Source organism: Gavia stellata, chromosome 3 (assembly GCF_030936135.1).
Source record: "Gavia stellata isolate bGavSte3 chromosome 3, bGavSte3.hap2, whole genome shotgun sequence".
Lineage (NCBI taxonomy): Eukaryota > Metazoa > Chordata > Aves > Gaviiformes > Gaviidae > Gavia > Gavia stellata.
This window is the reverse complement of record NC_082596.1, coordinates 21,245,921-21,273,371: the sequence shown is the minus strand read 5'-3', so window position 1 is coordinate 21,273,371 and position 27,451 is coordinate 21,245,921. Positions and strand designations below refer to the sequence as shown.

Sequence of the window (27,451 nt, the reverse complement as noted above, 5' to 3'; positions counted from 1 at the left end):
CCATCTGTTAGGCTGCTTCTAAGATGCAGTAGAAGACTTTGCAGTTGTATGCAGAGGATGGAAAGAGAAATAAAGCACAAGTTCAAAAGCTAGTCAGTGTGTCTACCTACAGCTACGTCATATCACGCAGCTTGGAGATGCACATTCCTCTTGGATTAGCTAAATGCGCAAATCCTCTGTGATCGGTAACTGGCAGGATGCTGAGAGGCAGATCTGAGCTTTGTGCCTCTGTCCGGTAAGGCAGAGGCACCCAGGAGTGACTGCGTAGAAAGACTCGGATGACTGGAGTTACTGGGGTGAGCGACATCTGTTCTAGGAAAATACAGCGAGATACAAATGGAGCAAATGGGGTTTTAATGGGTTATTAGCAATAGTGCAATTGATTACACAAATAGGTGTGTGAAATGTGTGTTTGAACAGGGTTATCTAAAACTGAGGTGCTGTTCAGCCATGTTCCAAGCAAACATGGCATTTCCAGATCCACTCAGCAGCAGCTGAGTAACCCCTCCTCTGGCCCTACTTGATCTTCCACCCAGGATGGGTTTTCTCAATTAACTGTCAACAATTGGGCCTTCATAGTCATTCCATGTTAACCTTAACCTCTCCTCTGAACTTACCACTTTTGCTGTGGAGGTACCTGTGTGTTTTAACACCCAAGTGAGAGCCCAGCCGTGTTACATAGAAGCCACCAGTAGCCAGAAGGCGACAGTAGTCACCAGCTCGGGGTTTCACACCTCTCAAAGGCTGCAGATTTTCCTTTTTTTGTTGCATAGTTTTCCCTCCCCTGGGACTCCTGTAATTTAAGGATAGCTGCAGAAAAATAAATTTTTGCCCCTTCTACTTCAGATCTCAGTCAAGTTAGGACTTTGTCCTTGCTATCAGATACGCATTTCCAAGCCTGACTAGTGCAGTGCTGACTTTGAAATCCTCGCTGGCATGCTGTCTACTGGCTGTCTGCAGCAACGTCGTTTTGGGTCACACCAGGCAATATTGAAAGACCTGTGTTGCCCGTTGTGGAAAGGTTAGTTGAAGGCTGCTACAGAATACATAGAGTAAAAGATAAAAAAGATTTGCCACAGTATTTCTTACATCTTTTATTTATTTTTCTACAAGCAGACAGCCTGAAACAAAGGAAGAACGAGGAATGTGATCTCGAGGCATTTCATGTTCAGATTCCTTTCTGTCAAAGAATAAATCTTGTTTCAGCCCAACTGTGCAGCTTTAATACAAAAACCCAAAACCAAACGCAACACAAAGCTAAAATAAAGCAGGGTGCTGGAAGAGGGTCAGGCTTACAATGAATTTATTCACTTGGCTTCAAAACATACAGAGAACTCAGGCTTTCTTTGCAAAGCGTGGTGGTCTAGCGAAGACGCAGTTCAAAGGCTGCAGTGTTTTTTCAAACTGGTTGCCAGCCATGACCGTATCAATATACAGCTCAGGTGGGCTGAAGGAAGATGCATTTGAGTAAGTTGCTTGTTTTTGTCAAGTCATTTCTTTAAAGTTGTTTCCTTACTTGAACCTGTGTCCTATTCAGCTGACCCTGTTATCACAAAGTCTGGATTAATTCAGACCCTGTATCTTTCTGTCTTTCCTGGCAGCAAAAGCACTGTCACCATGGTCTCTCAAGAACAGTTTGACAATATTATGTTCACTTGCGTGCCTTTCATGCTCCTGTTCTTTAGTTTCAGTACTCGAGTACCTATGACTCTGGAAATCTTACATTTAAATTTTTCTGGATTGCAAGAGTAGATAACTTTTTGGACATTACTTCGCTATAGACATTTAAGATGAGCCTTTTATTAATCCTAAGTCACCTGAAAAAGGCCATGTGACATTTTTACTGCTCAGATGACAGGTATTATCCCTTTATTCCTATGTGATTCTAGGATTGATACAGTATATTTGTAAAAACAATCTGGTGTTCCCCACAGTGCAGCAAGTTATTTTATTAGCTACCTCCACGCTGTAATTCACAGCTTTATTAATTGGACTGTCCTTCAGACAGCCTTGGTGGCAAAGAATGTGTTCATAACATAATTAAGAGTATAAATCATAATGGTATTTTTCAATTTGTATAATTTATTTCAACGTAGCTGCTGTCTGTCTTCCTCTGGGGCAGAGCATAGAAATGCATAATGCAGGACACATGTACACTTACCCATCCTGAGGCCTCACTTGCCTTGGTTTGAGCTTATGGAGGTACTAAACACTCTGTAGCTTCTTTGCCCACAACTATTTTGCACAACACTGTAGTAACAGTGCAAGACACAGTTGCAAGACACTGTAATCACAGTGGAAGCTTTGGTCTGACGTAGAGCATTACTTCTTGTAAACTAGTGATTTTCTTCCCAAAAGTCATCCTTTAAATCTTCAAAGATTTCAAGTGGTAAAGAATTATAGAGACTGAAATATAGCATATTCAACAACGTAGCAGAACTTAACATCATAGTGGAACACCATTTCATTGTTAATGAATCAGTGAAATACTCTAGCCTTCATTTTAGGTAAATACATTTGACCAGCTGTAGGCTTAAAGCTAAAACTCCTCAAAACAAGGTCTCAGTTGCTGGAACATCATTTCAAACAATAGAGCTTTCTTTTCTTCTCACACAATGTTTACTTAGCGAGGATGCCCTGCTCACTCTTATCTTGATTTTTATATGTATCATAGAAGTATTCAGGTAGTTCATCTGAAGCTGTTCGCGATGGTGTCCCCACTGACTCCATATATGAGTCCATCGACCAAGATCCCCAATTAAAGATAGTTTTATCACAGTGACAAGTTGTTCTTCCCATATCTGTAGGGCTCTTTGAACAGCAGGAGCTAATGGAGGCAGCTGGTATATATGGAGTAGTAGTTGTTCATTGTTTCTCATAATGCCACTCTTACAAGTTGTTAAAATAAGCTACCATGGCTACTGTACGCTAAAATGAACACACAGAATGAATCACAGAATGGTAGGGGTTGGAAGGGACCTCTGGAGATCATCTAGTCCAACCCTTCCACCAGAGCAGGTTCACCTAGAGCAGATTGCACAGGAATGTGTCCAGGTGAGTTTTGAATATCTCCAGAGAAGGAGACTCCACAGCCTCTCTGGGCAGCTTGTTCCAGTGCTCTGCCACCCTCAAAGTAAAGAAGTTCCTCCTCATGTTTAGATGGAACTTCCAATCATCAAGTTTGTGCCCATTACCTCTTGTCACTGGGCACCACCGAAAAAAGACTGGCCCCATGCTCCTGGCTCCCACCCCTTAAGTATTTATAAGGATTAATAAGATCCGCGCTCAGTCTTCTCTTCTCCAGACTAAAAAGACCCAAGTCCCTCAGCCTTTCCTCATAAGAAAGATGTTCCAGTCCCCTAATCATCTTCGTAGCCCTTTGCTGTACCGTCTCCAGCAGCTCCCTGTCCTTCTTGAACCAGGGAGCCCAGAACTGGACACAGTACTCCAGATGCGGCCTCACCAGGGCAGAGTAGAGGGGGGGAGGATAACCTCCCTCGACCTGCTTGCCACACTCTTCTTGATGCCCCCAGGATGCCATTGGTCTTCTTGACCACAAGGGCACATCGCTGGCTCATGGTCATCCTATGGTCCACCAGGACTCCCCGGTCCCTTTCCACAGAGCTGCTCTCCAGCAGCTCAGCCCCTAACCTGTACTGATGCCTGGGGTTATTCCACCCCAGGTGCAGTACCCTACACTTGCCTTTGTTGAATTTCAGAAGGTTCCTCTTTGCCCAACTCTCCAGCCTGTCCAGGTCATGCTGAATGGCAACACAGCCTTCCGGTGTGTCCGCCACTCCTCCCAGTTTTGTGTCATCAGCAAACTTGCTGAGGGCACACTCTATCCCTTCCTCCAGGTCATTGAGGAATATATTGAACAGGACTGGACCCAGTACTGACCCCTGGGGAACACCACTTGATACAGACCTCCAACTAGACTCTGTGCCACTAATCACAACCCTCTGAGCTCTATCTGTCAGCCACTTTTCAATCCACCCCACTGTCCGTTCATCTAACCCACACTTCCTAAGCTTGCCTATGAGGATGATGTGGGAGACGGTGTCGAAGGCCTTGCTGAAGTCAAGGTAGACAACATCCACTGCCCTCCCCTCATCTATCCAACCAGTCATGCCATCGTAGAAGGCTATCAGATTCGTCAGACATGACTCCCCCTTGGTGAATCCATGTTGACTACTTCTGATAAATTTCTTTTCCTCCAGATGCTTGGAGATGACACCCAGAACAGGGCATAGTTAAACCAGAACCTGTCAAGGCAGGATGCTGCCTATGTCAGAAGTTTAGATGAGTTCAGGAATAATTAAGGACAAACCAAGAAAAATAACTCCAAGAGTGAAAAAAGGTGCATCATCTAACTCAGAAAACCTGTAAACCAGAGTTTGCTGGAGGCTGGAAGGATATCCTGGGGGAGGCAGCACTGTGCACCTGCCTGTACTCTTTCCATTGATGGAGTTGTAGCAACAAGACATTTGTCTAGATGAACATCTGCTTTGAGCCAGTACAGCCTTTCTTCCATGTAGGAGGGATAAAGGTCCCTGTCATCCTGAATTGTTTGTGCAGAGGTATTGGAGCTGAGGAGCGTTGCTTCAAATACAAGACACCCTGGGCCAGTTTAGGGAAAAGGTTGTAGTGGAAGCAGTCTTTCTCATTGGACCACATGAGAAGTTAATTTCTAACTGATGACTTTCTAACTACTAGTCCTTTCCCTGGACTAGAAATACCCGATATGAGTATAGTAATTTCGCCCTCCTAGTGTCGTTCATAAAATTCTGCATACACTTTGATACTTTACTATATCTTCCAGAGCTCCATCATGACCCTGAAGATTTTCCAGTCTACTAATAGCAGCAATTATTATTATTATTATGATATCTAATCAGTTAATCTCTTAAACTAGCAGATTCCATTCTCAGTGCAGGAATCCCTGCTGTTTAATTGCAACCAATACATGGAGGAAATGTTTTAAAAATAAGGAAGCACAGAGTTAAGAGGGAGGCTGCTTAGCATTAAACTGTTACCCTCATAAAATTATCCTTTGGCATTACAAAACTTTATCATTTTACTTCACTTGCTTCAAAATTTCAGAATTATTATGATCCCTTCATCTCAAATCAATATCTCACTGCACTGCCATAAACCTCTTTTATTTCCAGGATCAAAACGTGTAGTCAACTATATACATTTATAGAGACTTAATTTAACAAAAATGTTGACAAAATCCAATGTGTATGTAGTGAACTTCATCATACCAGAGCATTTGTCTCTGTTCAATAACTCTAGTAGCATAATAACCTCTATTTTATGTTGCTAGAGATAGAGGAGATGGCAGAACTACAGTCATTCAGTGTACTCAGCACCACTCTGAATTTGAGGATTTGAGAGTTTTTCTAAGTCTCTCTCCTGCAGAACTCTGATAAAATGACTAGATCTGGGGAGGAGTGGAGAGCGATAATGTTATTTGCCTTGACTTTAGCAAGGCTTTTGACACTGTCTCTCACAATATCCTTGTACCCCAGTTACGATGTTATGTTTGGGTGTGTGGACAACTAGATGGGTAAAGAACTGGTTGGATGGTCAGGCTGAGAGGATAGTGGTTAATAAGTCGTACTCTACCTGGATGCCAGTAACTAGTTGAGTAACACTGATTTCTTCTGCAGGACAGAGAATTTCTTTTCCTCTGTCCACTGCTGTTGTAGGGCACAAAATGGTATCTGGGGTTAGTGGGATTCTTGCATTTCGGTGAGAAACAACACATTGAAACTACTGCAGAATGAGAAATGCAGTTGTAGAGCTACGTCCGAATTCAGAAGATGGTAAGTAAGTTCTTTTCTCTTGACGCTTTCAGCAACTTTGTGCAAATGATTTAATTTCTTTATACTCCCCTCGTCTGTGGAAACTTAAGCCAGGCAACTTAATGATAGATTAATTGTTGGCAGCTCATCTTCTCTGAAATAGATTAGGGACTGCTCCATCAGGCAGCTCAGCGGGCTGATCTGGGGGCAGTTTACCATTTGTAGCTACATGCGAGATGGAATTGCTGTAAGTGATTTAGCAGGAGCTGAAAGGGGAAATTAATACGAGGCCTAATTTATCACTGCTGTTTTGTGTTCTGCTCTGACATGCACGTATTGTTGTACAATTGTTACCGAAAATCATAACCAAGAAAACTCTCCAAACCAAATGATAGTTTGGAAAGCCAACATTGGTGTATTGCAGCGCTGGGTGCATGGGGGGTTTTTCCTCCTAGCATGCACACCCAGTTGAAATCATGACAAGTATTTAAACAGTTAACAAAGTTAGTTATGCTTACTGGTCCCACCCCTTAGCTAACTATTGGTTAGTATCTTTCTCACTTCATCTTAAAGCTACAGTTATCTTTTAATTCACTATGCATGCACAGAGAGTAGGGGGCTTATTTGGGTTGGGGGCTTTTCTAGCTGGGAGGTGTGCTTTTTAACATTCTAATGAGGTAGGTCAGCCTTAGGACACCCATTTGGGGCATTTCACTGACTTTGCTGTTTGGTATGTAAACAATACCAAGTCTCAAGGTTGTATATCAGTCATTATCAGGAGACCCAGAAGCTCCTCCAAGGTGCTATATCTCAGTATACTGTTTATCTCAAGGTAAACAGCATCAACATAACCCAATACAGCCAGCCCTTTTCCAGGAAAACTGTATATTTCAGTTTATGTGATGCAGTATCTTCTTAACTTATCTGTACAAAGTTTGCCCAAAGGGATCTGTTCTTTGTATGCTAACTAAATTGTTTAAGTCTTTGGTATCACAATGACTATATTGCTGTTATTCTATACATAATCTAGGTATAGAATGATGATCAGTAATACCTTACTGCCTTAAATTGCCTTTAGATTAAAGAAAAAGTCCCAGTCGGTGGATATTAGTGGGCCAGGATGCAACCCAGTGGCAGCTGAAGCTCAGACACCTCAGCCCAGTAAATCTTTGCTTGCCACTAAGACAGCTGCTTCTGAGGAGGAACAGAACAACACCGCAAACACCCAAAGGCGCAATGCACGGAGGAGTGAGTTGAAGAGATATTACACCATTGGTGAGTTTTCTTTCACAGAAAAAATCAAATATACTTATTAAAAAGACAAGGTCTTCCTGTGTATTTATTTCTTTTGGTTAATTGCAGTTGGCTACTAAGATTACAAAGGCCTACAGCGAGTATTACGATGTCATATCTTAATGCTGATGTCAAACTACCCTGAAGAATTAACCTGCTTTATTTATCTTGCACTGTTTACAAGAATTCTTTCTTCTGCCTTTTTTTTCTCCTTAAGAACAAGTATTGAAGAAAACATAAAAGCAATTTTGAGAGGAAGAAAATAGGAAGAACATAATTACCTTTGACAATGGATGGCATCAGAGTTTTGGCAGAGATTGTTTAGAAGGCTCCTGGTTAGAAAGGATTTCCAGTTTGGAGAGGGAGGAGGTCTGCTGAGTGCGAAGGATTAATTAGGGGGGTTTCTGGTTATCTTTCTCTGAATATTTTGGTTTTCTGGATATTATTCTGGGTTTTCAGCAACTACGTGATTCTTATAAAACCACGTTAGGCACCCTGGAAGATGCTTCATAACTTGCTGCCCCATAAATCATTTTGGAACTGGGTCTGACTGATTCCTTTAGCAACATTTTGCTTCTCACCTGATTAAAACTGAGAGGAGAGTGGCTGTGACGGAGAGGAGACTTCACTGTAAGGTTCAAATTAACAGTTGATTTGAACTTCACTCACAGGTCCAATACACCACTATTGAAGGATTTTAAGGATACAATGGAGGAATGCACTATTGCAATTAAATACACTATTCACAAGCGCGCTAGATATCAATACCTTAAAAGAGTGCACTAATCACGATCTTAAAGCATGCCAAATACCATATGTATGTTTCTTAATCACTCACCCTCTCTCTCAGGTAAGGCCTCTTAATCCCTGGGAAGTTACCTTGTACAGCGTCCTGGAGGAGGGGGGAAGACTCTCCTACAGGCCAGCTGTGTCGTTGGAAAAAGACCTCTCCTTTTCTGCCCAAACCTTACGGTGTTTATTCCCTGATTTGATGGGTGGGGGCAGGATTATGCGTGAATGTTTGTCTCCGGTGCCTTGATGGCTCCTTAGTCTGTATGGCTAATGTAGTGATGTCTAGCACACAGAGTTACTGAATAGTGGTGGAACGGTACTCAGGGCATTTTGTCTGTTAAGGGATCATTCACGGCTCCATTTGGGTTTCGGTTGTTCAGGCAACCCCGGGCTGAGCCGTTTCCGCAGCTCCCCCCAAGTCATCTCTGCACAGATAAGGGTCTGTCAAGGTGAGACAAAGCTGAGTCGAATCACAACTCCCTGTATCTCGCCTTGGTGCTCCGAAACCGGTTTAGCCTTGTAGCTGTTTGTGCTGGCTTCATTAGCGCTTGTGAGAGGCAGATGTGCTAATGGGAGTGGTACAAACCAGAGGGATGGATGCTAATGCTGTGCTTCAAAGCGACAAAATGTCAGTAGATTTAAGAAAAAGAAGTTATATATTTTAATTGTGGGTTTGTGTGCTGTTGAATTATTGCAGTATAATGTGATAGTTTCTTCTATTCCAAGGTAACTATTTGGGTGTCTTTAACTTGTCTAAAAGATAAAAAAAAATGTGTTGTCTTAAACATCTTTCATTGCATTACGTCTGAACCCTTGAAGTTGGCTGTCATCATAAGTTATGTTGTTTTTAAAGAAGGAAACTGCATTAGCAATCTACACATTTTAATGATGAAGGCTGTATTGTAAGTGGTGAATGATTGTATGTGTTTGCATTTTTTGATGCCCTGCATTCAAATTGGGCTGCACAACTGCCTTTTGAAAACTAATAGAAGTTTCAATTATCACTCAATCCTGTCTACCCCAAAATAAATAAAAATGAGGTAAAGGGAAGACATTGATGAGTTCATTAGCACCTTGGACAATAGATCTAAAATTTTACTTTAAAAATCTCAAATTGCATAGTCCTTCTTTAAGGAAGATTCTATTGTATCATGTGTGAGAATAGCACCCTAAAAAAAATACTTTATACTTAAGTATAGAACATGTTTTCTGACAAAGCATAGTTAAATCAGTGCACTTGAGTGGCTTTTTACTTTAAAATGTATTCCCTAAGAAATACTGCTCTGTGGCTTTTTTTCTCCTCCTTCCTCCAAATAATCTTAAAGGAATATCAAAGATATGCCAAGATTGCTTCATACCTAAAACAGGGGATGGAATAGGGGAGCTTTGTATAAAAGTAATAATGAAAGTAGCAATCCACCACATCATCAAAATGAGTTCTTAATCTAACTCAGGATTAAAAAATATTATTGGTAAATTGAGCGTAGTTGAATGTTCTTCTGTGATCACCCAAAACACAGTCTGCGTATGGAAGCACAGACTCAGGTTTGCATTTATCTACTTGTTAAATTTGACTCATCTGCATTTTCTTTTGGGAACCTTTAGAAAATACTTATAATGTGAACTCCATCAATGTTAGTAACCTAGATATGTTTTAGTGATCACAGGGTCAGAGCACTAGTTGCTCAGGATCTAGCCTCAGTGCTGGAATAACAGAGTGTTGTTCACACATTTGATTAACTCATTTGAATATTGTGCAGCACTTGATTTGACAGACTTGTTGACTGGAAAAGACCTCTGAAGGTTATATAGGCTGGTGTCCTGTTTGAAGCGGGACTTCAGCCAACACTAGATCAGAACAGCCAAAGCTTTGTCTTGCCGAGTCTTGACAGTCTCCAGGGGTGGGTACTCCACAGCCTATCTGCGTATCGTGCTGGAACATGGACAGTGTGTTCATAGACGACAGCATTCATGGGCAACTTGCCCATAAACAGATGCTAACATTTGTGAACAGCAGTTGTAGACTCTGGGGAAGTATGAGGGGAACAGGCCACAGGAAGTGGCCAAGCTTAGATGTTTTTCTTAAATAGCACCTTCTGTTATCCTTGTACAGAGTACTGGGTGAGGTAGCCTGGCTGGACTGACCCAGTACAGGAGATGTATTGGTTTTATGTTCTTATACAGACAGCCTTGTCTATGTGACTTGCCAAAATCACAAGGAATAAGTTGCTAGAAGTTGTTTAATGGCACACCTTCCTGAATATTGTGAAAATGAAATGTTTAATCTTGGACAGCACAGTACTGATACCAGATGAACATGTTTACTGTGCTGGCTGAGTTATTCTGATATTGAGTCTATGGCTTTGATAACCTGAGAGAAACAATAATTATCTTCTTAGAGCTCCCATCAACTTCAGCATACTTTAAGTTATGACCTATATCACCCCCTTGCTTTAAAAGTGATTTTCTATGACTTGTCTCAAACAATATTTCTAATAGTCAAAGTCTAATCAAATAGTTTGTTACTTTCTGAGGATGAATGTATTGACACACCTGCAATGGGCTGGTACTCCAAAACAGAAAAATATCCCATTCTAGTGATGTTTTGTGTACAGTTGGCTGTTAAATGGCTTAAACAAGTGCATTAGACCTGTTGCTGACCTAATACATTTACACAGGGGTTTACCTTGTTTTGCCCTTGTTTGCATATTGTCCTCTACTAAAAGCAATCTGTGTCCAAGATCGAGCAACATGAACTAATCATTACTGTGATAAATGGATTAAGAAAATGTGTTAGAAAACTAATGCTCTCAGCTGGCTTTGCTTCTTTCGTTTTAAAATTAGTATTCTGTTACATTAACCTCAGACCAAATTGGCAAATGACACTGTTTATGGTAGTGACTAATGGAGCTTGAGCAAACAAATGCCAATTGTGTTTTGGGTTACTCTCGTTTTCCTTAACAACTTATTTTCAGTAATTATCATGATCTTCAAAGTACCTTACAGAGATGAGAACTGAGTTCAGATCTGGATATATAAAAGAAGTATGACATCTATATTTAGACATGTGCATATATACAGTTTATACATTTTAAAATGTAAATGTCAGCATCACATTGCCTATCAAAACTTAACTTTAAGGCCTACCTGGATTTGTTAATGGCTGTCCATTTTATTGAATGGTTAAAATTATGTATGAAGAAATGTGTAACCAGCTTTACTTTATCAACTCATGGAAAGAGTAAAATCAAAATTATTTAAAAAATACGGGTTCTTTTGATTTGGCTCTGCAGAAAGCACTTCAGAGATCTTGATATAAATCTCACTCTGCTGCTTTGCAGACCCAAAGACACACGAGCACTTACCTTGCATGCTTTGCAGAAGAAATTGTAGCAGCTTGTGTATGCTTGCAGCTACTGTGAGCGGATACAGGCAATTGTCTAACAGACTGTGTTCCTAAATACTCTGTAGCATCAGAATATTTTTTTAATTTTTTGTGTTACCTTATGTGTACACAGGTTTACCTCGGACCTTTCGAAGCTGAATGTGTAATGAGGAAGGAATATCCTGGTAATTCCAAGAGATTTTAAAATTTAATCAGCACTGCTCCTACTTTAGACAGCTGTCCATAAGATATAGTTATTTTGCATTTCATCTTTCCCACAGACTACATCTCAGACGCTTCCCAAACTTAATGAGTGCAGTTGCACTTTTAAAAAGTGGGGAAAAAGTAGGTAAGAAAGAGAAGAACTGAGAGGAATAGGCGATGGGGAACAAGTTGTGTGCTCAGATGAAATGAAACAGAAAATGCAGAGTCCTTGAGGGGGAGAAATAACTCTTCCATATGGCAGGCTCAGCAGGCAGGAAGGCTCCTGCACCTCCAGTGCTGAACTGGTGTGAAGAAACTGAGTGGGAACTCCTAGATTAATAAGGCGAGTGTAGGAAAAACAGTCTGCATGGTGGGTTGGATGAAGTTTTTTGGAGAACTCTAGAAACAGCACCCAAGACACTTAAAGTCTAATTTTAGGCTTTTATTTTTTTAGATGCTTCAGGCACTTAAAAATTCAGGCCACTTATTTCTGAAGTGCTTATTGTTCAGCAACTCCCTTAAAAGAGAAAAAGAAGGTATCTGGGTCTTCAGCACTCTAAAAAGTGGGCTGGAATATTATACAATGGAGAATTAATATGGGTAACCTGAATTCGAAGCAGTAAGGCTGTATCAGCTTAATGCCGTGTCCAGGCTGCAACTAGCTCTTCTTAGCTGGCTTGCAGTTAGCCCAGGTGCAGCGTCACAGCTGTGTAGCTTGTAGGACCCAACTGAAGGGTTTTAGGACCATACTTCATGGTATGATGCCTCAGGATATATGTTTAGCAATTTATTAAGGTGACTGAGGTAGCTAATGTTGTTACCCTATAGAGACATGCACTTGAGGTGTATACTGTGGTTCTCATTAAGCCATGAAAGCCTGGTGTACAATGCTTAGATACCTCTAAGAGGATACACCCAGTAGACTATCTACCTAGTAACCCTGGTTTTGTAGATGTAAAAGATCTTCATTTGTTCTATTTGCCATTAAAATAAAACTGCAGCACTGGTATAGAGTAAATACATTATTTAAAAATAAGATGGTTGCATAAAAATATTTTCCTGATTCTAGGAATCAGGCAAGCGAAATCACGAAGCAGGGCGGTAGTTCGTACTAGAAAATGTTGTTACAGTGTTGGTGGGGAGAGGAATGCAGCAATTTTTATTATATCTTCTAATATCTTACAAAAGCTTTAATGCAAACGTTGCTGTACAGGCTTCTTCTAGCACAGCTTATTTCATTTAGAAGACAACTCTCGACTATCTCAGGAGGCATCTTTTGTTGGTATAGTTTCTATCTTCAGCATTGCTGATACAGCTACACACACATAGTAGTTTAGACGGAATGCATGGGTATGTGTATGTGTACATAATATACAGCATGAGGACACTTGGGAAATACTAATTGCCAGACTTCCCTTCACTCCAGTGGTTCATTTTTTTTAAATTTATTTCATGTTCCACTTGTAAAAAAAAAAAAAAAAGGAACAAACCCTTTTCTTCTCCAATCTCCCTTGCAAATGAGGTCATCAGAAATTTTAATAGAGAAAATATTTTCTGCTAGCTTGACCTAGCCATATTAGTACTCTACACTTGTATATTCCTTGAATATTGACGTTGCCTATTCAGAGTAGTGGAATTAACTGATATAAAATCAGTGCGGAAGAAAAATTAAGCTTTGGGATAAGCAACTCTGAATAAATACATATTAATTGACTGAGTTTCCAAAACAAGTGTCTACTAGCTAATGGCAAAGTGATAAATAGGAAAAGACAGACTTTCTTGTGGGCTCCTAATCCTGTTTGTAAGAGAGAAAGTTTTAGTGGGAAGTCACTTTAAATTTAGTTGGGATTAGTTTAGTCACTACTGCTAATATAGTACTTCAAAATGTATTATTGTGAAAAGAAGATGGATCTTCCAAAGAATTTAATGGCATATAAATGTAAGTAATGACTGGTCACAAGAATTATTATTCATGCACAAAACGGTATAAGAGAGTGTTTATAGAGTGATAGAGAGTATAACAGAGAAGATTTTATGGGGAAACCTAAAATAAAATCTTTTTTTCAAGTGATTAGTAAGTTGTAGTCTGTTCCTTTTGTTATGAAAGGGCGAACTACATGAAAAATGATCGGCTAATACTTAGTGGCTATAACTATACCTAACCCTTGTGCTATATGCCTTTGATTGAGTCCATTTAAGTCATGACTTTGACAATGATTTGGAATCATAAATAAATATCATATTGTTTACAGATGCAGTAGATTAACTTTCTTTCTTTTACATACATTACAGGCTGCTTCCGTAAAATTATTACTTGCTTTAAAATATGTCAGAGCTACCAGATTAAGTATGAATTAATCCACACTTGTTACTAATTTTATATTGTGTCGCACTATCTGCTAATATAAAATTATTATGCGGGACTAACATCAGTTCGAGTAATGATTTTGTATGTCTGAGATCTCTTACCCTGATGGAGCTTTGTTGCTCATGGAACAGCTTTGCCATTTTGGAGAGCTGGTGCAAGAGCGCCGTAGCCCATGGGTCAGACATCACAGTGAATCTGCTATTGGACTCAAAACTGGAAAAGGAGAACATCGTTGCACCTGATATTATATGCTTTTTTACAATCAAGCTGAGAATCTTATGGGGTTTATCTCATGGGAATATTGCTATTGTAGTCACTGATTAAAAACAAAGTTAGGGGCTTCCTCTTGCCTTCTCCTCAAAAATAAGCATCAACCTTATTTGAAAGGCAGACATTGTGGCATTGTGGCTGTTTCTTTGTTAGTGCTCAAATCACTTCCAGCTCTGAGAGATTTTATTTGGGGTGCTCTAGAAATACCTTACTCCTTTTAGGGGACATGATCTGATAGTAAGTGGTGTATTTACTGTGGAGAGGTTTTCCTGCAAAGAATGCTCCACTTTCTTTCCAAACTTGTCTTTGAAATATTCTTCTTATCATTTGGCAATTGAATATAATTGCTTCTCCTCTTCTGCAGAACTGAATGTGGTTCCTTTCTGCAGTAGCTCCCGAATATCCAATTTTTCTCCTATTTGCACAATTACCTTTCTTGTTTGTTGCTAATACTAGCAAAACATGAAATGTAGGTAGGTATATTAGAAGTCGTTGGATAAGTGGTGGAGTTTGGTGCAGTAGATGCTGTAAATTTGGGCTGCGTCCACTCCCTTTTAGAGAAGGACAGATGGGAGATGAAGTTGCCAACTCTCTCTCAGAGGATCCAGATGCTGTTCGCACACATTTGCAGAGCCTGACTCTGTCCCATTCAATGCACTTACAATTTCCTTATTGAACACTCACTGCTTTTTGAGGAACATCATTCTGACTGCTTCCTTTCAAATACGAGCTCAGAAACTTTTAGAGGAGGAGGCCATTTTCCTAGCACCTCATTATATGTTTGTGAGTGATAAGGAAAGGGAAATAATTTGTGGAACATGTGGATAATAAGGAAAGTGGCTTTCATAGCAACAGTAACTATGCAAAATTCTTACTCATTCACCTTTCATGAAGATTTTTATTACTGATTCAGATCACATAGCTACTCTGGATGAGAAAGCAAGCGTTGTTCATGTCTTTGTTTTTCTCTTTTTTAGAATTTAAAACTTGGAGCCATTAAAAGCCAGTTTTTAGTATTGCATCTTTCTTTTGTCCTTTACAGATACTCTGTGTATCCTTTGAATATAAATGAGTTCTGAGCTATAGAGACAGCATCCACCAGAAGAGTGATGCTCATTAATGTCCTTTCATCTCAGCATGTCCCTTTTCTTAGCATCCTGGTTTTGTTTTTAAACATATAGCTTGCTATCATATCATCTGCTGAGTCATTTTGGGCAAGAAGTATTTCAGGATTTTATAATTTCCCTGCTTTACATCAGGACAAAGCTGAAATCTTTAATAGTTCTATAGGCAAGCTACTCAACTTGCAAGATCAGCTAATAGTATGTACTCTTGGGATACTAAAATTTTAATCTCTGGGGGAGAAAAAAAGACAAACTGATTTGACCTGTAAGCTCTAAACTGATAGAGAGTGCAGGTCAAATCAGTTAGTCTTTTTTTTCTTCAGTCTCTCTCTCATTGGGGGCCTTCTGTATAAGGGAAAAATGACTGGAAAAAATGAAATTATTTCTAATACCTCAGATATGCCTTGAGCACCATTCTTTTGAGTATTGTGAAATAGCGGAGTCTTCCTTCTAACAGTAAAAGAACAAACAAGGAAAAAGTGGATTCACTGCTGAAATAGCTGGGTGATTTAGTGATAGCAGATGCAGTAAGTCTGAGGCTTTTGAGCTTGGAGACAGGGTTCAGGGACGACAATAATTACTGGTAGTGGGAAAGGGCCAAGTCAGGGATCTCTTGAGAAAAATCTTGTTCCATAGAAGTTCATGGGACCCAGTGGGATATATATGAAGGATGCTGAAGGAGCTGGCTGAGGTCATTGTGAGGTTGCTCTCTGTCATCTTTGAAAGGTCACGGAGATCATAGGAGGTCCATGATGACTGGAGAAAGACAAATGCTGCACCCCTTTTCAAAAAGGGCAAGAAGGATTATCCAGGGAACTATAGGCTGTTCAGCCTCACTTTTACTCCTCAGGAAAATTGTGAGGCAGATCCTCTTTGAAGCTATTTCTGGACAAGTGAAAGAGAAGGTGATTTGGAATAGCCAGTATGCCTTTACCATGGGTAAATCATGCTTTTTGAACTTTATTGCCCTCTGGGATTAAATGAAGAGCTCTGTGGATGATGGGAGACAGGTAGATACCATCAACTATTACTTTAGCAAATACCATGTTTTGTCATGGTCATCGTCTTCCAGAGCATCCCTGTGTCCATGTTGGGGCATTGTCGCCTAGGTGGTTGGATTACTTCATGGCTGGAAAAACTGAAAAGGCAATGGTCACCAAGATGATCAGGGGCCCTGTGAGGAAAGGCTGAGGGAGCTGGAGAAGGGACAGATTCAGGGGGACCTTACAGCAGCCTACCACTATCTGCAGGGAGGCTGCCAAGAAGATATCTGGTAGTCTGCTCTTTGCAGTGGTGCATGGCAGGATGATGGGAGGCAATTGGCCTAAATTGAAATTTAAGAGGTTTAGACGTGATATAAAGGAAAACTTTCCCATGGGGAGAGTCAAGGAGTGCATCAGGATGTACAGAGATGTTGTGCGGTCTCTTTCCTTAGAGGTTTTCAAGACCCAACAGGGTAAATCCCTGAACAACCTGGTCTGATCTCATAGGTGACCCTGCTTTGAGCAGGTGATTAGACTTTAGACCTTCTAAGGTCTTTCCTAGCCTGACTCAAACTTGAAATTTGAGGATGTGAGTTTTACTGCACAGGCAGAGGGCTGTTCCTAGCTTAACGCTTTCATCAGCAGAGAACGCTCTCCTCAGCCACTTATAACAGCCCAAATTTTGCAGTCTTAATCATGGACTGCTAGGCTACATTGATTTCCAGTTATTTTATCTGGTAAACTTCTCTATGAGAAGAGGGAATATTATCATACCAAGGCACCTGTTGTGATTATTTGTATTTTATTCATTCTGAAGAAAATGTGAGGTTTCCAGACAGCCTGATAATTCTATACCGCTAAAAGAACACACTAAAACAGATTATAAAAAATTGTGATTTTTTTAAATTAAAAAGTTTGAAGTAGCTGAATTCATTACCTGTTCTTCTGATTCCCCACTCTTTTAAAAAGAGGAAAAAAAAAGGAGGAATGTTTAAAAGTTCTTAAAATGTCATGGAAGATCTGTTAGTGCAAGGGGAGTCTGATATTTCTGGTTTAGGGATCATTTCTGTTCTCTGTGTGAGTGTTGTCCCAAATCTGGGCTCTTCACCTGGTGTGCAAAAAGCCAATCACTACACACAGAGTTGAGATACCCCATTTATTACAAATCTGTGCAGATACGGTGTGCCAGCCAGCACACCTCCTTGTCTTAATCAGACCGCTTATATCACACAATTAATTAGCGTATTTCGTAATGATTGGTTGTAAAAATTGCTGACTCAAACAACAGAAAACATTTGCGCATGCTCTAACTCATTTACATGTAATATACAGAAGAGTGGGCTAGGATTTTTCTATTCTGATTAGCTAAGTTCGCCTCAGGATACTATTTTGGCTCTATTTTATTTTCCTAGAGTTCGTCCTTGTGTTAATCCTTATTATTGACTAGCAGAGACAGTTTTTATCTTTAATCTGTCTAATACCAGGTGGATTTGTTACAAAATATTTTTCTTTACATTCATTCCACTTATTTTTCGACCTTGTGTTCCAGGATGTTCTACAACTTTTCCCCCCTTTGAGACTTATGGATATGTTTTTACAATTCCCATAAGTCTCAACCTTTCTGGTTTTCCCTTTCTTTCTGTTCTGTCTTTTCTATAAACGGGTTAATTTTTTTTTGCACTGTCATAATGTTGTTCGAAGGCTTTTTCTTAAGAGATTACTTAGGCCAATCACAACACAAAGGTAAGCATTGTATCATGCAGCAGCTAATCATAATCATAAATATTAGGAGGAGGCTGGCTACAAACAGTTGTTTTAACCATCCAAAATTGGGCGACCACGAAATTAACCAAGACAAATCTAAGCCCTCTCTCTCTTTGGTATTTTCTGCTAATTCTTTCAATTGTTGAATCTTTCCTTCTACAACCTGGGAATTGACGGTTAAATTGAAACAACCATTCCTTTAAATTCTTCACATCCATGGTTATGCCTTAAAAGCAGATAGTCGATAGCTGCTCGGTTTTCCAACGTGGCCTCTCTAATTTGTGTCATCTCTTCTCCTCAGGCAGCAAGCGCCTGGGAGGTAAAATTAGTATTTTTGACTATGATTAGCTGCTTGAACTTAGAAAATTGCTTGAACTATGAGTGAACTGTCCTAATTAATGTAGTAAAGAACCCACTCTCGGGTAGGGAAGCCCCTTACCAACAAAAGTCCCTTCCTCACAGAACATGCGCAGTAAAAAGAGAGGATGCTGTGACCTTAAGTGAAGATGAGGCATCTAAGAGCCAATGGGACGCAGATAACTAAGCTGAACTGTAAAAAGTACTGATAACTGTTGCTCGGAATGTATAAATGCTTAACCGTGTGTTAACCGAGGTGTGCTAGCTTTGTGGAGTTACCACCAGCACTCATCTCTGCGCAGACATGAAATAAACAAATATCTCAGCTCTGTGTGTATACACGGTCTCTTGCACACCGGGTAAAGAACTCAAGTTGTGGGACAACATGAGTATTATGAAAGCTATGATTTTTCGGTGTTAATCAGAGACCTAAGTTTATTGATAGTGTCAAACATCTTGGTATATTTTTTTTATTTGTTCCCTTAAGCTTTCTTTCAATCCATAAAAAAGCCTGCAGGGATGGGGGGCAGGGATGGAAAAAGACATTTTGGAAAGGACCAAAGCACAAATACTGCAGGTAATCTCAATTTGGAAAGTGACTTCCCTTCCCTCTGAAGCTAACATTGACATGGTGAAGCCAGTAAGCTTCCTTCTGTACAACGTATATGTGAGCACGAAATCTAAGACCAAAGTCTGATGTTACTTATTCTAGAATAACTACACTAAAGCAGAAGTCGGTTTGGAATAGAGTGACAGAGTGGCCAAATCCGGCTGATGCTGTGAATGGGTAATACCGGACAACCTCCAACCCTACGCAACCCTTGGTGCAGGAGGCACGACCAGTCTCTGTCACCATGACCATTGTTTCACATACTGCAGTTGCGTCGAGGCAAGGTGGCCTGCACTGATGGTGAAGGACTGTCTCCCTCCCCTGCAAGCAGATTGCTTTCCCGTGAGTCTGGCAACTATCTAATTGAAGCCATTCTTACTCTACTGGGACAGACCTTACCCACCATTTAGTATTTTTGGGTCCTGAACAGGAGGGGCTACCAAATATCTCCCAGCACATCCTGCGCTCCAAACAAGCTGATGAAAAGCTTCCTCTTCTGCTGCCAATTTTTTTTTTTTCTTCTTTTCAACTAATTTTTACCCTTTTGTGTATTCACGCTTTGTCTTTGTATTGCTAGATAAATTAGAATGAGATGCTATTTTCAGAAGACGGTGCTGCTGGGTTAGGTTCATCTCCAGGACAGCTTGCTATGAAGCTCCTTTTGGATTTTGACAAACTAACTGGCTTGTTATTAGGCTCTCCCCCCTGCCCGCCCTCTGCCCCCAAATCCTATGGGAACTGAGTGTTGTTGCCGAACCTTGATTTTTATCTTGGGCCGGGAAGAACAGTTGGATTTTATCTTGGAGTTATTGTACTGTTGTGCATTCCACAATTACAGAGGATTAGTATGCACATAGGAGTATGCAAAGACTTTACAAGTGTAAAGTTATGAAAGATGCCTTTTTATAAATTTAGATACTAATTGGCCAGATATGTTCATGAAAACTAAATAGTGGCAGCAGCCCACTATGTTTCAAATGAATCTCATTAATTAATATGCTTGAGAGATTCTTTTATTCTTTTAATTTGCAGAAGATAGAATGACAGTCTCTTTCCTCTGCCAGAGGAAACATGGCAAGCATGGTTTGTTCTAAGAGTTGTTGGTTTGCAGTTTCTCAGCCACCTTAGCCATACATTTGCTTAAGAACATGTGTGACTACTTGGATATGTAATTAGGTGCTTTTGTGATCTACCTACAGTTTAAATTATGTTCTTCCCTTTTTATTTATATGTAAAACAGTGCTGAGATTGGTTGTTCAATAGTTTGCCAAGGTTCTGATATTCTTGCTCTGAATAAACCTGAGAGAAAATAGGTCCTCCATATTGTCATTTTTGAAAATGTACAACTGAAATGTCCTAAGAAAATTGAACGATGTTTTGAGATATTGACTTAAATTCATTGCACAAATTAAATTATAAAGGTTCTATCTAAGAACAAGAAACTCTTGTTTTAGTAAAACATGAAACACCGATTGTTCACAAGTCAGGACTTTCCAGTGTAGCTGCTAACGTTAACATCAGCTGGGTATTGAAAACTGCTGGGATCTCAGACAGAAACCAGTGCCAGTGTGAATCCTGAGAAGATACTGAATGACACCACTGCCAATGCTGAGATAACAAAAAGTCACCTAATGGTGTGGCCCAAAGTCAGGTTTAGTAGAAGGTGGTGAATCCACGCGGGGTTGAAACTACATAATCCACAGCTTTGATTTTATAGTTTTTAGGTAAGGTAGAACAATTTTCTCATGTTATCTGACATTGATCTAAACCTATACTTATTCGCTGTGGGGTTTTTTATCAATACTAAATACATACATTCCAAACCTGTCAGATAGAAGAGGATAATATAAGTGTTTTAAAAGATAAATCTTACTTCTTATTAGCCAAGATTTCATTGTCTGCTGGAAAACAAACAAAGCCAAGTAAGACAAATAGTTTGGTCTTTTTTTACATACTGCATTTCTCTTTAAGGGTTACAGATGGGATTGTAACTCCTCACAAGTAAAAAGCATGAGACTTGAGATAGATAATACAAGAAGTAAAGGGCTCACCTCAAACCCTACAGCAGTCTCCTGCAAGAGAGGAAGAATATGTTTTACCATGACAAGGTTGTTCTGAAAGATTGACTTTTTAAATGGAAATAGATCCAGTGGAATAGCCTACTCTTAGGGATAGCATGTCCTGATTACACTTGATTGTAACTAACCTGCCAGAAAACACTTTTTCCAATAAGCTCCATTAATAAAGGTGGATTGGGTTCTGTTCAGTGTCTTGGTATTTGCTGAACAGGGTTTCTGCATTTGATGGTCTTTTAGAAGCCCCATCTCTTTCGCTATTTTACTGCCATAAACACATCAAATTTATTTTCTTATTTCATTTACGAGAGACAGAAAATGTATAGCTTCATTTTCTTTTGGATAATTTACCAATTTCTTCTTTGGGCAATAAACATTTTTCTCTATAATGGCAAGAACAACATGCTCTAAGTAAGTTCTTTTGTCATGATTCCATTTTTGTATTTTTCTGTGAGGGTTTGCTAAATGACAGTTAGGGACAACTTGAAAACAGGATGTTTAATTTTATTTTTTAAACATGAATAGTGAAGCTGTCTTACATTGGGAGAGAACAAAGATTCTTTATTACAACTTCTATCTATATTACTTAGAAAAGAAGAGCTGAGAGATGATGTCAAATGGTTGAAATCATATGTCCGAGAGATCTATAAATCATCTGAATAAACCATGAGTTAATAAGCTCTGCTTGGGTACAGGAAGAGAGACCCAATTGAAGAGATAAAGATGTTGGAGACAAGGACTGGGCAGCACTGCAGGTATGAAGAATGTAGGGTCAGTGAAGCACCAATGCAAGAAGAAAGCAGAATAAGGGTAGGAGTGCAAGCAAGTGAGAAAGGAGCCCAGGGAGTGAGGAGGAAAGGAGCTACAAAAAAGTTCACTTGAGAAGAGTATGAATAATGATGCAGTATACCAAAAAAGCCCCATCTCATGCCATAATCCAATGTTCTGATAATAAAATCAGCTAGCGTACTTCTGATTCTTGTTCTGCTGATGATGTTCCTGTCAATCACATTTGGTATTAAGACTTTTTTAATTTTAAAGAGAAGGGAGAGAATTCCTAGTTAATTTACTTTGTTAATAAAAATACATAAATCCCATTTCAAATATACCAATAAGAAGTGCTTTCTTTCAGTTATACTCTTGTGAGGGGGAAAAGGTGGAAACATGAGCATGTTTTAGGTACCCACCCACTTGTAGACTTGATACTTGCCCCTTTTCTACTGTCAGGATGACTTAATGTGTGAATAGGATGTAAAAATAGGGAGGAAAAAAAACTAGATATAATTTGATTTTTAGTTGCTAGAGACTTCATTGGGATCATGTTTTTCTAACTAATACACATAGTATGTATGAATGCAAAACTATGTATAGTAGTATCTAACCTCATACACTGAAGAGGTATCTGTTGCTTAACAGCACAACTGATGTTTCAGTTTTGAATGTTCATAAGCTATCTGTAAATTACTATACTATCTCTGCGCTCTGGAAGATAGGAGATGCACATTATGGTGGTATTGTATTTTGTTTTGGTTTGGGTTTTTTAGCACAGTGTATAGATTGTTCTGTCTTTGCTAAAGGAAACAATGAAAAAATATTATTTCTACAAACAGGACAAATTGTTAATATTTGCAATTATTCTTTTTTTCTGGGGGTTATATTCCATGATCTTCATGTTCATCTTAAAACCACCTCCAGTAATACTACAGCTTTCTTCTGGTATTTATCCCATTGAAACCTCCCAGGTGTTCAGTTAGCTTGCTAGTTTGTTGCTTAAGGCAGAAGTATCAGAAATATGAAATGTTTGTGCGAATTGATATTATTTATACCAACACCAGCCTTGAGATGTAATTTAGATATGTGTTCTTCCCAAATGTCAAGTCAACAACATGCCTGTTTGGGGAGGGCAGCTGTATTTTAAAGTCCAAAGCAAGACCCAATGTCTGGGTCAGTCAGCCTCCTCCATCCCAAACCTTCCTGCGGAGGCCCTGTGTAACCCCAGGGTAACAGCATCAGGAATGCCTTCCCAGGAGCCAGGCACTGAAAACGGAGATTTAGAAGGCTGTTTAACAGTGCCACCAGGTGATAGCATAAAATGTAGGGTTTGCTGCCAGAGTAATTCGGTTCGCCAACTATTTGTGGGTCGACTCTGCTGTAAAGCATAAAGCATAGTTTTCCTCCCTAGGCTAGCGTATGTAGATCTTCAGACATAACTAACCTGTCTTTGCTATAAGATCCATCATAAAGATGGTGTCTATGTATAGGGGTTTTATTGGTGGGGTTTTTCTGGGGGAAGAGTGAGTTGCTTTGGGGATTCTTTGCAATTTTTGTGGGTTTTGGAGGGGCATGTTCAGGTTATGGCAGAAGGATCCATCTCTCTGAGCTTGTTTACTTCTATTAAAGCACAGATGAGAGAATAATCAGGGCAATATTCTAACGAATATCAGTCTAATCTTATTTATGTGAAACCCCAAGGCATAAGGGATAAATGTATTATTTGTTATTGATGGCAGTTTGAATCTAGGTTATTTAGCATCAAGTAATGTAATTTGAAAGCAAACGTAATTTATATGTGGCATCAGTGATGATCCTGCTGGAATGATTTATGTAGAAAAGTTGCTAGGAATGTGATCCCATCCTAGTGGGGAAATTCATATTAATAAAAGAAAATATTTGCAACTCTGAAGAGTTTGTTAGCTAACTAGTGTTAGTTGTTTGCTAACACTTGGGAGATATTAGCATAATGGGAAAGCTGTTGTTGTGCAGTTTACCATCACAGCAAGAGAAAATTAAATAAACAGGAGTCCCTTACAACACAGTATATTCAGGAAGCACTGATAAAGGTAATACAGAATGATTAAGGTTTTAAAATAATCTTCTCTTTCGCTATATTTGTGTTCGTTAATAAAAACAGGGTCTTCAGTTAAAGTGTAATTGGATTTCATTGCTTGAAGCAACCTGCCCCCGATGCATATCCCACTCAGGGAAATGCTACAGGTTACTGAATTAATGGAGGGTGGGGGAGCAATGTGCTTTCAGTTTAATGCTTGTATTCCCTCTACGAGAGCTTGTGCTTTGCTAGGGTCTAAAGATGCAAAGAAACAGAGAACAACTCTTCCCACTCTTGGAAGTTAGGAGTTCAGGAGAGGGAGGGAAGATGATGTTTGCCTTTTCTTTTTAATCAGCTTTAAATTCACAGCAAAGAACTGATGGAGAATTACTCTATTTCTTTTTGTAAACTTCTATAAGCAGTACAATTCATACTACATGTCCTAAAGTTTATGAGAGTCCTTACCTGTCATTTTGTTATTTGCTGTGATTTTGGAGTGGCTCCTTCTTCACTTGAAAAAGTGGGATTGTATGCAAGATACAGACATTCTAAAACATCTCCCTTCTCTTCGTAAACACAACTTGATAGAAGCATACTTTGTAAACAGCTCTAATATTTGTTGGTGGGGTAGAGGGTGTAAATGTACTTTTATCTTGTTGTATTTAAGTTACTTACTTGAAGCCATCTTCATGAGAATGGTTTTGGTCTGTTCAGGCTGTAATCCAACAAACAGTTGTAATCCTGCTGCCATCAATACTGCATGAACAGGTTCAGCTCATACTATTCAATACAGAGCATTTCTGTTCATCTCAGTATGGTTTAAAATTTTGTTTCAGGAGATTTTGTTTCACTGGTGCAAGCAGGATCAAGCAATTTGCCACCACCTTTGGTAGCAGAACCCCACCTAAAATGCTGTTGAAATCAACGACATCGTTTCATTTCTGCAGAAGCCAAGTGTCTTCCAGTTCTGCAATGCTCTAAGTTTTGTATTGAAATATACGCAAATTCCTGTTCAAGTGAACTGAGCTGCTAGCATGAAATTCAAATTCAGTCACTGTGACCATTGGCTAAAATGAATGGGTAGCTTGCTTCTCTTGTACAAATGCTGATCCCCTTCGTTTTCATAATGCCAACAGTACCAGCAGGTAAATTAGTTGCTTTGCAAGGCAGATTAGCTGCTGTGGTATTCTACAACATTCCTGATTCCAGCTCATATTTCTGATTACTGTCTGCGAACAACCGTACAGATATGTGAGGGCAGACCGTCCTAATCAGAGAAGTAGAATTTCCTGGTAAATGGCAGTGCTGGCTGCCTGGTAATTTGCACCGACTAGAAATCCTAGAAGAAATCACTGAAGTTGGGAAGAAACCCCAACAATTTCAGAGGTCACAGACATGTTCTGATACAGGCTGCAACAGCCTCTTCATAACAAACTATGTATGACACTAGCCAAGTTATTAGTCTTCCTTAATGGCTAGTGATTTAAGAGTTTTTCAAATGCAGCAGATATTTATATGTTGTTTTTGTTTGAGGGGAGGAGAGGGTAGTTAGTGCATTGCACATCCAAGGGGGAAATGAGGTGTTACCCAGTTAACCACTTCAAAATGTCAATGCTGCAAATCTGATTATCAAATTAGATTAAATGCCTTCTGCTTAGCCATGTAGAATTTGTGAACGCAGATGGTTAAAAAAAAAGTAAGCTTCACAAAACTTTGGGCCAGATACAAATACATTTAATTTTTTTAGGTACAGTACAAATATAATCTACGCTACTATGTTCAGTTGTGATCCCTAGGTAAAGGTATAAATCTGCACAGGCTGTCAGTGTTCATAAAGTTTACTCTGAGTTTGCTTCATCAAAGCTTTAAGCAGAATCTGGTCCATCATTTCTGCACAATGCTATTCAGTAGGTTGTATGGGGTAAGGGAGAAATTGGCTTCACCTGCATAAAGGTGTTGTGTTAGGAATTAATGTGATTCAAATAGGAGTATGGAATTACGCTGGTAGCAGGAATAGCCCGACAGCTCCCTACCTTCCATGCAGGACATGTGTGTGCATAGTGCACTGCTTGACAGAGAGGTATGTGGGAAAGAAGGGGATGCAACTTGCTTGTTTTGTCCCCCACTTCTTGCCCCAACAGATTTGCACCAACAGTGTAATAGTAAATTAGCCCCACTGAGTTCACAGCTTCAATACAAGAACTGGAATTCCTCTTACAACTTGAATAATTTACTAGCTTAATTGGAAATGTTTAATTCTGCTTTCTGTAGCTGTTTACCACTATGGTGCCCAAATGGTGTTCACATCTGCTTTTGGATCCTCCGAATGATGATGATTTTTAATAAACAAACAGGTGCTTTTTAATAATTATTTACTTCGTGTGTTGCGCTAATTTTTCCTTTAAAAAACCCTGACCTTGAACGACACTCAGGAAAGAATTCAGCCAAACTACTTCACAGTATTGAAGCTAGCCTAGGAAGGAGCAGTTTGTACCGTTAGCAGAGCTAAAATGTGGCCCCCTTGGAGACCAGTGACCTCTTTTCAAATAAAAATGTGCAGTGAGAGCACCATCTGTAAATTTCTAATAACTTTGTGAGGCAGGATCTGATCACTGAAGTAAAACTTCTTGAAGCCAAACTGGAGTGGAAATTAGGTTCTGGCTGCTGTGCAAAGCAATCAGCAGCAGTGAAGGAAATAAACCTCTTCGCTCCAGATCTTTCTTGCACGCAGTGGCACAGTTGTTGTGGTTTCGCAGCCATCCACCCAAAACCATCTGTAGACATCTGTCTTGTGCCTATGTGTAATCAAATCAAAGAGATTTTAACTTCTGCTGCAGCATTAATGTGGCAGCAAAAATACTTTTTCAAGATGTAAGTGTAGGTCTTCTGTTACAGCTCCTGCTCTAGACTGTCAGTATGAAAGTACAACTTGTGAGACACAAGCTCGATGTCTATCATGTAAATAAATGCTGTCATTTTTCATAGCATTGATAAATATGAACATAAACTATTAATGTTATCTAGAAAAGGGATGTAAACATGGAAAAGTGGCTCATTCAAAAAGTTAAAAATACTTCTGTATGTTCTGTTCTCAAACCTTAGAAGATTTTGATTAAGAACATCTTTCTCTCTAAATATTTTACTAATGAGCACATAATGAATTACCTACTTTTCCTCGTCATGCAAATTTTCTCAAAGATTGGACACTTACTGAAATTTGATAGTGAGGACACCTTGACATTGTTAAAGCACATGATTTACTTCTTGAGTTAAAAATTTTGACTGATTCAAACTAATTATAAGATTACTTTATTAAGCAATGACAGTATCTTGAATGAACAAAATGTCTTCCCAGTAGTTATCTCATATGGTAGTTTATGAGTAATAGTGAGTGATCAAACACCTAATTACTGTGAGGCCTGTGAGTCCCATTAGCAAACCTCCCGTGCTTGGTGGGTTATAAACAGGACAAGAAGCGTAGTCCCCGCTTCAAAGGATTTCCAGCCTTAGAGGCTGCTGAGGAAAGCACAGGGAAAAGCAGCACAGAGGAAATGGTGAGCTTGTCCATGCAGTGCTGGAGCTGGCCCTG

General features: G+C 39.5%; 1 protein-coding gene across 1 annotated transcript in view; it reads left to right on the top strand.

Moving 5' to 3' along the window:
• OXR1 (oxidation resistance 1) overlaps positions 1–27,451 on the top strand; it is a 257,761-nt gene that overhangs the window by 105,843 nt on the left and 124,467 nt on the right. Inside the window, exon 2 of the mRNA XM_059815903.1 lies at positions 6,889–7,085. Coding sequence (XP_059671886.1) covers positions 6,889–7,085 — 197 coding nt within the window. The remainder of the gene's footprint in view (positions 1–6,888; positions 7,086–27,451) is intronic.